Below are 12,267 nucleotides of genomic sequence, written 5' to 3' on the forward strand. Positions count from 1 at the left end.
GTGGAATAATAATCAAAACAAAGTACATATTTATTATTTTTTATTTAAACTTTTGTAGAAGTGAGTTTATTGTAACAGTCAGCATAGAGGAAAAAATAAAACATATGACCTTGAAGCTTACATCTAACATTTAACCGATTCAAAACAAACTTAAATATTCACACCCATTGCCAAATTTATCTGATATATTACCACCACAGTAGGCTGCACATATAAAAAGCAATGCAGGTATTCGAGTGTACGTCACAGGCGTGCATCTGGTGTTTTGGAACTGTCCAGGTCAGCTGGACTCGCAGAGCCTAGTCACACACCAAGAAACTCTACAGCTGTGTCTCTTTCGTCCTTCAGCTCTTTTGCTGTTGCATCCATCTTGGCCTGAGAAAAGGCATTGATGGCCAAGCCATCAACAATAGTCCAGGTCTTATCCTATTTTCAACAACGGCAAGAAAACAGTTTTTAAATATAGACTTATGCTAATAGTGGCAAAACAAAAAAGCAGCAACTACCTACACCTACTCCAAAGGAAATAATAATACATAACACACATTACCTTAATCTGGACAGGGAATGAGTAGATAAGATCTTCAGGAACACCATAATTATTCCCAGTGGAATAAATACCCATCGACGTGAACTCATCCTGAAATTAAAACATATTCTTATTTCAAATGTGGATGTAAGGACATATGTTGTTTTATGAAATTATTACTAGTTACCTGTGGAGTCCCTGACCAAAGGTCTCTCATGTGGTCACAAATAGCCTTGGCTGCAGACATGGCACTAGACAGCTTTCTGGCCTTGATGACAGCAGCACCTCTCTGCTGCACAGTCTGCAGCAAAAAAATAATTGTCAGCAATATTACATCAATTTTAATTATCAAGTGAATTATCTGTAATTTTTAAACATGTTGCTTGTAAAAAAACAACCATTAAATAAGCCAAATTTACATGTGTAAATTTACAGATCAAAGGTGCATTGTGGAACTTTTTATTTGAAAACAAAAAAACAAAAGAAGTATTATCATCATTAGTAGTACATATATTTGACCTTTTAGTTCTGTATGGGTGGTTAACATGCCGCCTTTACTTTCCATCAGAGTGGCCTCTATAACGCATCAAGATCAAATGTTTGTAGTGTTTATGGAAGGTTTTCTCACTAGAAAACCTACAAAACAATTGATCCTGGAGCATTGTAGAGGCCACTGTGATTGAAAGAAAAGGCTCCACGCAAACCACCCATACCACCATTGGGTCAAAAAACTGTGAATTACGGACAAATGTCAAGTTTTATTTTTGCATGAAAAGTTCCACAATTAACCTTTGACATTAATATTACTTGTTGCTACCGACCATTAGTTCAATTAACTTACAGAAATAAAATCTCCTTTGAGCCAAGCATCATCCTTTACTGCTTCAAAACATGGCTGCTCACACCCAGACATGTTGACAACACAGTGGTGCACATCAGGATACTGGGTAGAAGAATGGTTGCCCCAGATGATCACATTCTTCACCTGGGTGGCAGGAACCCCACATCGTATTGCCACCTGCATCATCAGAAAATAAATAAAGCTATACACTTTTACTTTTAAAATAATCTACATAATCGTAAACTAAGTGCACCTGAGAGCGAGCCCTGTTGTGGTCCAAACGAGTGAGACAAGAAAAGTTCTGTTTGGGGATAGAAGGAGCGGACTTGGCTGCAATAAGACAGTTTGTGTTGGCAGGATTTCCCACAACCAGCACCTAACAAATGGGATAAAACACACTTTTAAAACAAAGCTTTCGGAATAAGTACTTAATTGGATTATTTTTGCAATAAATACTGAAATCAATTCAAAATTCTTCTATACCTTTACAGTCTTTTTAGCATATTTGTCAAGTGCTGCTCCTTGGCTCTTAAAAATGGCCACATTAGCCTTGAGTAAGTCTTTCCTTTCCATGCCCTCTCTTCTTGGCATGGAGCCGACTAAAATGGCCACATCCAAGTCCGTGAAGGCCACTTCCTCCTTATCAGTAGCGATGATTTCTTTGAAGGAAAAAACACAAACTAGTTATTTTAGGGCAAGAATTATATATTTAACTTAATGTACTGTTGAATAATAAAAGCAAGTCATGCAAGTATACAAAAAAGGCAAGGAGCTGTGTTGATATGAGTGTCGCATTGGGCTTAGTTTGAGCCCAATGCGACACTCATATCAACACTCATTTGGCTTTTATATTACTAGAGCCGAATGAGTTGGCTCAATTTGACACATGAATAGTTTTCTTTACAGTAATGGTTATCATCAACAAGCATTTTGCAATTCAACTCTGTTTTTATATAGAATTCTTATGATTCATGCATTGATCCAACTTCTGACCATTAAAGGAAAAGAACACAGTTTTTTTTTCCATATGGAGATATGTTCAGTAGTAATATCTTCATTTTACTACACAGACGTCAAAGTGCTCATAAGGTGTTACACCTTACGATATAGTACCTCTTTAATCCACTTGGAAAATCGACATGTTTAATTCTATGTAATAAAATACTTAAAATACAATACTTGGATCATGTAACTACTCACGTAACCGTAATTAAAGAGGGAAAACATGGAAGAGCTTGGTCGCTTCTAACTTCACCCCTGTTTGGGACCATAGAGGAGAGGAGGAGAGGCTAAATGCTAACAACATCTTTGGTCTTTTTGTGTCACTGAGCGCACGCACAATGACCAGGTATGCATCAACTCGTCTAAGCTCGGGTAAGAACATATACTGTTCCTTTGAAACCTCAACTCAAGAGAATCTATAAACACTGCATTTTTGGTTCTGAGACACACTGAAAATGGTTTTGCCACCCACTTTTGGGTCCCAACCTATAGTACAAACCCACTATTTGAGAACCACTGCTTTACAGAACAATGGGTTAATACTGGGGCCTCTCACCCTTATGTTCAAACAAAGCAACCCCAATCTACAGAATACATTCCTTGTCACAAAAGAAACGGAACATAATGGTTACTCACAGTGAGTAAAATGTCAAATGAAAAATTGTTTCAATCATTTCTCATCCACATAAACAGACATGCAATCTTGCAAAAAAATAAAATAAATAATAATATTCTTTTAAATAATTTCATTAGCTGTAACTTGGTGTCTAATTCAACAAACAAACACACACAACACAAAAATGATATTTAATTTGGCTCAATACTTCTCAGAAGTGGGAGGGCACAGTCCTGCAACTCCATTACAACTCCGTCAAGAACTGGCATCATGGGTGTGATGTCCAAAAGTACCAAGATAATTGGCTGCAAAAGGTACCAGAGATTATTGGATGAGAATTTAGAGGAAAGCAAAATAGTACTATGTCAATCACCAATGACACATTACTTCATGCAATCAGACAAGCCCCAAAAGTAGCATACCATATCCAACTGTGGGGAGTGTATGAATAATGGCCAACTGTAGCACTTTTACTTCCTTGTCAAGATTGTAACGCTCATAATAATATAATAACATGTGCAGTGCTGCATTGTGAAATCTTTGCCTGGTAAACTGCTATGCTATGGGTGCCAAACATATCCAGTAATTATATTAGACACAGTTCATTATTTGACATTAAGGACACACCCTGAAACTTGAATAATGCACTCTTAACTTGAATACTGTTGAGCATGTTAGTCATTGTCCATGTTGAGTATGTTAATGTAGTACCCAGTGTTTCATTGATTGGACTTTACCTGTTCTTTGCCAAAGACATCTCCCTTGGCAATACTGAACAGCAAGGAATATGCTATTTGTCCTGCAGCGCCGGTCACCAGAACTCTTATTGGCTCAGCCTAAAACACAAAATATGTAACCACGTTTTTAACAACTTCGTATTGTTTCAATCCTTTACAAGAGTCTCTTCTATTCTAGTCCAAGTGCTAAAATGGGGGACAGATTAAAAATAGATCCCATGCCATGCCACTGACTGTCATTACATAAGACAACATAGGTCACTTAGAGGATTTAGACTTAACTTAAACGAAACCATCAAGTTCAAATAAAAAGTGTGAGAATACATTTAGCAGAGTAGATTTCAGTGTCAACTTACTTTAAATTCTGTTTAACCCGTGAACCACGTGTGCATATATTGGTGTAACTTTGTATGTGCACAAACACAAAAAGTAACTTAATCAATAAAGCAATAAACAACACGTCAAATAAAGATAAAAGTATGCATTTTACCATGGTCTCTCTTGTCGCGTCTCTTCAGCACGTCGAAACGGAAGAGCTTACCAGGCTGGCTTGGCTTGATCTATTTAAATGGGCGTTGCGACCATTGACAGGTTGCGACACTAATCCGCGTTTTACGGCAAGCTGGTAATTTACGTAGTGAGTTGTAGTCCAAAAACTTGTTTCAGCATGATGTAGCGGGAGAGCGGAGGTAACACTGAGCGTAAACGTAAACCCAGCCTAGTCGTATGTTTACATGTACCTTACGAAAATAACACACGGCCTCGGAGGGACTGAGAGAGAGAAACTCCTTGGAGAAACCTAAGAAAAACAACGGTAACATGTCATATGACTTGCCAGAGCTAGCTGTTAGCACTTAACGTTAGCTTTGCAGCGTTAGTTGCTAAGCGACCACTAGTAAAATTTCGCTGACCAACTCGGAGATAATAACATAGCTTTCTTTTAAATATGGCTTAAAGGGTTATTAAAAATAATATACACAGAAGAAGTGCAGTTTGCAGAATTAACATATATTCTGTTCTGGCAGTCAATGTCGGGTTTTTTTTGTATATATTTTTAAATTATATTTATTCACTATGATTTTAGCATTACAAGCCCTGGATTTCTGGAAACCTCCGAGTGCTATTTACTGCACTGGAAGCACTGATATTATAAAGGTGAGTTATTGCATCCTTACAAAACGGATAACTTTCCTTCGACTTACTAACAAGGTGCGCAATGTTAAGGGTGTTTATTACCAACACACCCAGTATTGTTAAGTGCCGAAATACGTGGATAATTTGTCATTTATGAATGTTATTCTTTGACCCTATACCCCAGAGCTTGATGTAAAGTGAGAATCGCTATGCATGATTTATTACCTCATTAGAGGCTCATTACATGAGTTGACCAAATACTCTGAGAGTTGGGTTACGGCAGGTTTTTACAAAACCTCAATTGCTCACTGACTATAGATACAAAAAAAAAAGAAAGATTTTCATAGTGGTATTCACAACATTTTGTTGTTGAGTTGAAATTTTGTAGATGGATTAGCTTGACTCACTTACTAGCAACATATTTATTAGGGCTGGGACAAAATATCATATTGCATCATATCGCCAAGGCAGTTGACAGACTTTGCAGAGCCCGGGACAAGAACGTTTCACATATTATATGCATAATACATTATATTTATATAAACTTTGGAGTCCAAAGTTTATATAAATATAATATATAATGCAAATTATGCAATCCAAAGTTTGGACACATGACTGTTTTATTTTTAATTGCATTAAGGTAAACATATTATCATCATTTCTTACTGTATTGCAATACGTATCTGATTTGCCCCTGAGTATTGTGATACGTATCAGATCGTGACAAAAGTGTATCGTCCGTCCCAACCCCAAATATTTATACACTGACCATATTTATATTATAGATAATTTAAACTCGAATATAACTTAAATAACTATATTTAAACTACATTGAATCATTCTGATTCAATATAGTGGATCAGAATGATTTAATGCATTGGGTACTCCTGGCAGCTGTTTCTCGGGTGTCATCTCATTACATTTCTTCTAGGTTCACATCAGGGTAACTGATAAAGGTCACATATTCTGCATTACTTCTGACCTAAACTCTGCACTTGATATTTTATGAATGACAACAGCTACAGAATAAAGCAATGGTGTCCATAATCATTATTATTACAGTAATCACGCCACAGTTTGCATGTTCTCCCCGTGTCTGCGTAGGTTAGTGGTAGGTTATAAAAACATGTGCAATAGGTGAATCCTCCAGCCAGGTGTTTCTGACCACCAGCCTGGCTCCACATCACCCGAGTGCCAGCCCATGCTCGCTGCTCCTACAGGTCGCCCCATGCGACACTGAGGATGGGTCAAATGCAGAGAACTAATTTCTCTACAGAGATTTCTCTACAGAGATTATTACAGTATAACTTAACTTAACATATTAACCTGTAAAACTGTTTTCAGACAGTATTTGTGATAAAGTCATCATAATTGCACCATATAGCACATTGCGGAAAATGATAATGTGGTGTTATAATGAGCAGCCTTATTTCTTATCACATATAAAGTTTTTTCTGAAATATTGAGTGACTACGGCAACCTTCTTCATGTCTTTAAGCTGAAACATTAAATAATTTGTTTTCAAATGTTGTGCTCTTATGTGAAGCAGGTAGTGTTTTGTCATGTTTGATTGAGCTGTTCAGTCGGAGTCAGGTGTTGATAAAGTGCAGTTTTGTGATTGCACAGCAGCACTGACCTTTCTCTTGTCCTTTGTCCACTCGACCTTCCCCTTTTCATGCACTCATTCGGTCACATCTTCTCCTCCCTGTTTCTCTTTATCTGGTCTTCTTCTCCACTTGTCCCTGCAGAGTGCACCTGAGTGACCCTGCTACATGGGCAGCAGCAGGAGAGATAGTCCAGTGCAGCCTCCAGCCTCACTATCATCATCTTATCTGCGCCTCTAGACCAAATAAGGCTCACAGTAGACTACCAGGTAAGATATTGGGTCACAGCTGCAGGCCTTTTTTTATATTTGACTTTCTGGAGCACCATTTTAATTGTGTGGGATATAGCACCATTTAATAAATAATATAACTATTATTATTATTAGGCCCGAGCGGCCTGCAGGGCTCGCGCCTATTGTAATTGTACAAGCAGTGCAGGGAGCGCACTGACGAAAGACGTGCACATAGCGCATGTCCCTAAAAGAGCGCGCAGCGCTCAAGAAATAGAGCATAGAGCGCTCCCCATGCATTAGACAGTAATAGGGGGGACTCCCGACACCCTGACCTGTCTGGTGAAATAGGCGTGTGCCGCGAAAGCGTCAGATTTGTAACTGCTCGCATGAAAAAAGGTGAAACTACAGGCCTGGCGCAACATTGACAAGAAAGCAGTCGATGACGAGCGCAACACACTCGTCATCGACCATGTGCCCAAAACACTACTAGAGTGACTCAGGGCATCGAGGCCTATCCAGTAACATATGTCTTTGCCGCGAAAGTGGCATATTTGTTTCTGCTCGCGCAAAAATACGAAGAAAAAAGAGATAAGTAACAATGCACCCCACGGGTGGATTACTGGATGTGAGACCTTTCCAATGATATGCATATGTACGGGTTTTTCTTATTATTATTTTTCCTCTCCCCCTCTGAAGCCAGTTTAGGCAACTTCCCACCGACAAAAAGTCCTGATTTTTTGCACAAAATTAAAAAAAAAAACTTCACATTTCCAAAATTTCCCCAAAAAATGGCGCGACCGGTTGTTGCGATGGCATGCGACGGCGTGCGCCAACCGGCCAAAGCAGCTCGTGAGGGCCTCTAAATGCTGCTTGCGGCTTTAATTATTATAATTATTATTATTGTGATTATTGTTTTTATTTTTTTTCATTATTGTTATTATCATTAATAATTAAATATAATTTGTTATAGTCTAATGTTTCATTTTTAGTAACCAATGAAATCCCACTGAGATTTCAGAATCTCACTTTCAGGGACGTCCTGGCCAGCAACTAACACTTATTTCCAGTAGGTGGCAGTGTGATACTAAAAAAGATGCAATAAAACATTTTAGACTTCCTGAAATGAAAAATAATTTAATTGAATATACTTGATAATAATCCTTGAACATTTGAGTCATGCTATACAGGTGAAACTCGGAAAATTAGACTTTTTAACAATAATGAATGATATTCAAATAAAACTGTGAAACTAATACAGTATATGATAGACTCATTGCATGCAAAGTGAGATATATCAAGCCTTTATTTTGATTATTGTGGCTCAGCTTGTAAAACCTAAAAAATCTTTTAAACCATAATCATCCAAATTATAACAAATAAAGGCTTGACATGTGTCACTTTGCGCTTAATGAGTCTGTGTCATATATTAGTTTAACATTTTAAGGCGAATTGCAAAAATAAATACACTTTTGAGCGATATTCTAATTTTCCGAGTTTCACCTGTAGTGTGTAGACCATTGTTTTCCAACCAGGGGTATGGGGACCTGGGGGTACTTGAGCACGTAGCAGGGGGTGCTTGGAATGATTTCAGATTTTTTTCAAGGTGAGGTGAAACGGAGTCAAATTTCAAAATCAATTCAAAGTTAATTTTATTTATGTTTTTCGATACATTTTTAAAAAAAATTTGAGACTATTTTAACATGTCATTTTGAAAAAAAAACACTCTTCTAAATTTTGGATAATCTGAATTTAGTTGAGCACGGTGCGAACATTATGGCAGAATCCATAAGGAAGTGGGTACATGTAGTAAAAATTAATGACTCAAGGGGTCCGCAAGGAAAACAAGGTTGGGAACCACGGATGTAGACAATTTATAAGCTTTATAAGTGTTCTCCCAAACACCCCTAAACTAACTATAAAATTGATCCAGCTCCATTCATGCAACAGTTTACGCTGTCGCCATGTGTTGTTTATAAAGGGTAATGATCTGTGAAATGGAATGAAGGATCAGATTTCATATGAAGACAAATGCGTATTTAAGTGGTTGCCGGTCTGATTGATTGGGCTGCGTCTTTATTTCCTCTGCATGTCAAGTCACTGCAAGATCTTTATCTCACTAATGTGAGAAATCATGGCTTGACTTGTTTCAGAAGGAGGGACTATTATGAAAGGTTTTGGTTAACTTTTCACATTATTCACAAGGGGGCAGCAAAATGCCACATGTGAACTACTTACTGTACTTGTTCTGCTCCCTCTTTGACGGGAGTGACTACTGCTTGAACTTAGGAGAAAGACCAAAAATCCCTCAAACACTGAAGTCTGCTTCCAAAAGCATTTCATGTGGGCACACACCTCACACGGTGGTTGACAGAAAAGCCTCACATGTTTTTAGCATTCCAGCTTTTGTTTTTTGATTTGTCTTTTGCATAACTGGCCTTCCACACAGTCCATCTCTGAGCCACCGCTCCCTGTCCATTTCCACCACCTTTTCATTAACCTGAAAACCCAAATCCCTCCAACTGGACCACTCGTGCTACCTTGCTGGCTTTGCTGGCGGTCACACCCCTTTGCACAGCCATAATGGACCGCAGCTCAAATGAGGGCCACGTCAGCGTCAGCATTCCTGGTCCTTCCAAGGGGCCAGTTGCCTGCAGGTTACCAGCCACGCAGCTTGTCCCTGTTTGTCCGCTCTCACTAAAAGGAAAGAATGTTTTCCCCCACAACATGGCTGTGTGGGGATTAAGACCCATTCTGAGTGGCCCCGGGTCGTGCAGCAGATGTTAGCCAGGATAGTGCTTGTTGCCGTGCCGACGGTGAACCTACGGGATTGGCCTGCCCAGACGGCGTTAAGCTTGTGTACATGTATAGAAGGGTATTTGGAAGGGTTATGAGAGTCCGAAACACATTAAAGAGAAAAGTGGTGGGAAATTTGGCACAGTGGTCGAACTGATTGTCTCAGGAGAAAGACCGAACATCTCTAAATGCATACCTGTAAGAGGCGGCTTATTGCCCCTTTACACTGCTGTGGCCTGTGATGGCAGTTTAGACCTAATGGTGTAGTGCACCTGTAATCGAAAAAAAAAAAAAACAACATGATACACTTTGTTCTTTGAATCAACAAAGTTCAATAGTAATTTGTTGTATAATGTGTCTGTGTATCTGGATTAATTAGCCATGCACTTTAGGTTTTTTCTTTGTTTGTCTAAAGTCTATTGTCTATCAATTGATGGCGTTTGATATGTTGTCTAAATAAAAGTTTTGTTGAAATTACAGGGTGGAGATAACATCCTGTAGTGAATATGAACTTGTACTTTGTGTAAACTGCACCCATGTAAAGTTAGTATCTGTTTGATGTAAAAGATGAGCCTCTTCTCAGTCTGTCAGACTAGTGACTACAGGAGAATGTGTTCAACATGAGGCCCGATGCGGAGCTTTGTGTCTAACCATCACATTATGGTAAAAGGAAACGGGAGTCGACAAGACCTGACATGCTGTGACCCAACAGCTTATTGTCCTGAATAACCAGCAGTTGTTATGGTGGTAGAAGCTTCTCTACGTCTGTGGGTATTTTAGTGTTGTCCAAGCGATGTGTCAGTGTAAGTAAAGGAAACGTCATGGGGGTAGTTGAAGCACAGCAGTGAAATAAGCACTGTCACTTTTAAGTGTGTCCAAGTTACTGCATCAAGACACGCTCCTCAAGCTGTATAATGGCTATTTTCCACAGTGAGGCTTGACAACTATAAACTGCTTGTAAAAGGCTACTTGCACAGGCTTTACTGGGTAGTGTGTACCCTTCATTTTTTCCCAACACAAGTACATAACAATCGTTACAATACCAACATGTAAGTGATACATTTATCAATAGTTTACCTATGCAATGTTAGTTGACTATCTAAAACCATAAAACAGCAATACGATAATTTAAAGAAAAATGTATGTTCTCCAATTTGTAAAGTTAAAAGTTAACACATAACTAATACAAATACACAAAGCAAAACTCTACATACAAATTTCTCTCGACAGTCTCACAGTCTCACTCACAGAATTAAAGCTGGACGTGATGATTTACGAGAGTTTAATAAAAACAAATAATACAATACATAATACCTACATAAGATATTTTCTCAGCTGGGTAACAAATACCCAGAAGTACTACTACTACTGCTTTGTATACATTAGTATATATGTCTTTAATATGAAAAATAAAAATAGAGAAGTGATTCTATTGTGACGCATTCCCTGTTTGTTTTAGCAACAAAAGTTCACTCTTAAAGTATGAAGGCACAGCAGGCTGACCTGGCCATGAAAGCCTTTGACCCTGGTGATGAACTGTGATAGACATGTGCCATGCGGGGAATAAGAGTGAGCAGAGATGATAGAAAGAATTCTTATTTCTTTCTCTGGACAGGAGGCTACTGCAGCAGGGGCGTCTGGGATATATGACACCAGCGTCCAGCGCTCAGGTCAGACTCCAGATTACAGTCCCCTTGGTCCAAGTGGCACAGACGTCCAGTGGCTGCGTGCCGTGTCAAACTGTCAGAGAGAGTGTCCCGCCGAGAGGTGTCACAGTGTCATGGCCTCAGCCCTGAGCTGACGGACAGCGTGTGTGTGAGAGTGTGACAGCCACATAAGACCACAGACAAGAGCAGAGGACGCTCCTGTGACCTCTACTTTGCCAGGTCCATCTCTCTTGATGCATCTGACACAACTTTAAAACTTCATCCTCTCTCACAGCTTCTGACAGCTACCTGTGTGAGTGTCTAAAGTTGGTCCATCACTTCATGACCTTTGAATTTGCTGATGCATACAGTTGCATATATTTTCCCATCAACAATCTCTTAAAAGTTTGCTTGTTGATTTTCAATCTAAAATTAATCATTCAAGCAGTATAAATACACGTCAATCACTAGGTGCAAGGCTACTACAGTGAGCAGTGAACAGTGAAAAAGCCTGCACACTTACTCCAATAAAACTGCATTTATTCAGACGTTTTGATCCAAGCGGATCTTCCTCAGGTCATCATCAATCTGTGATTAATACAAAATGATACTTAATTGTTCAGTGTCAAAATCCATTTTAAAGTACGTGTGTCCCATGTTCTGCAAATAACACTTACTGGTTGTTTAGTAGGATTGCCGGTCATATGTGCTTACTGGTCTCAAGGTGAGGGGCATACAACATGATACCGCTTAAGAGAAAAAAATCCGACAACACAAACAAACCACAGTGGGTTTGACACATGTCACAGAGGACAGACGCCGGAGAGCCACTGTCCCCATAAAGCACTTTGAAGTCAGCCAGCAATTGTGCTGCTAGTTTGGGAGTATTGCCTTTCCTGCCCTTGGGCATAGCTGCAGGGCAGATGCACTGCTTTTGGTAAAACACTGTCAAGGATTAGGCCTATTAGCTGAACAGGGATACAACGCAGCAGTGGTGGCTTTAGCTCTCCTGGTCGTGGCTTGTAGCACAGAGTCTCACCAGTGGATTTCTGAAACATTTATTGGGCACAGTCTTTGCCATGTAAAGCTGTTTTATGGCTGATTAAGACCTGATGAGCATAATCGTCCAAAC

At 39.2% G+C, this 12,267-nt stretch overlaps 2 protein-coding genes across 8 annotated transcripts in view; one reads left to right on the forward strand and one right to left on the reverse strand.

Moving 5' to 3' along the window:
* Nucleotides 1–69: 69 nt before the first annotated feature.
* mdh1ab (malate dehydrogenase 1Ab, NAD (soluble)) lies at nt 70–4,295 on the reverse strand. Its single transcript, XM_079560145.1, has 9 exons — nt 4,216–4,295; nt 3,726–3,824; nt 3,197–3,293; nt 1,854–2,029; nt 1,624–1,746; nt 1,371–1,547; nt 717–830; nt 551–640; nt 70–426 (listed from the first exon to the last, which is right to left on the reverse strand). The coding sequence occupies exons 1-9, from the start codon at nt 4,216–4,218 to the stop codon at nt 304–306; spliced, it is 1,002 nt and encodes a 333-aa protein (XP_079416271.1). The 5' UTR covers nt 4,219–4,295; the 3' UTR covers nt 70–303.
* A 76-nt stretch (nt 4,296–4,371) lies between these two features.
* Nucleotides 4,372–12,267, forward strand: part of wdpcp (WD repeat containing planar cell polarity effector) — a 50,039-nt gene continuing 42,143 nt past the window's right edge. For 5 of the 7 annotated variants that reach the window (XM_079560284.1, XM_079560285.1, XM_079560283.1 and 2 more), the window contains exons 1-3: nt 4,372–4,539; nt 4,810–4,880; nt 6,608–6,732. The gene's annotated coding sequence lies outside the window, so the exon portion shown is untranslated. Of the gene's footprint in view, nt 4,540–4,809; nt 4,881–6,607; nt 6,733–11,104; nt 11,160–12,267 lie in introns of all 7 variants that reach the window. The other 2 variants (XM_079560286.1, XM_079560287.1) reach the window with 1 other exon arrangement.

Source organism: Gobius niger, assembly GCF_951799975.1.
Source record: "Gobius niger genome assembly, chromosome: 7".
NCBI lineage: Eukaryota > Metazoa > Chordata > Actinopteri > Gobiiformes > Gobiidae > Gobius > Gobius niger.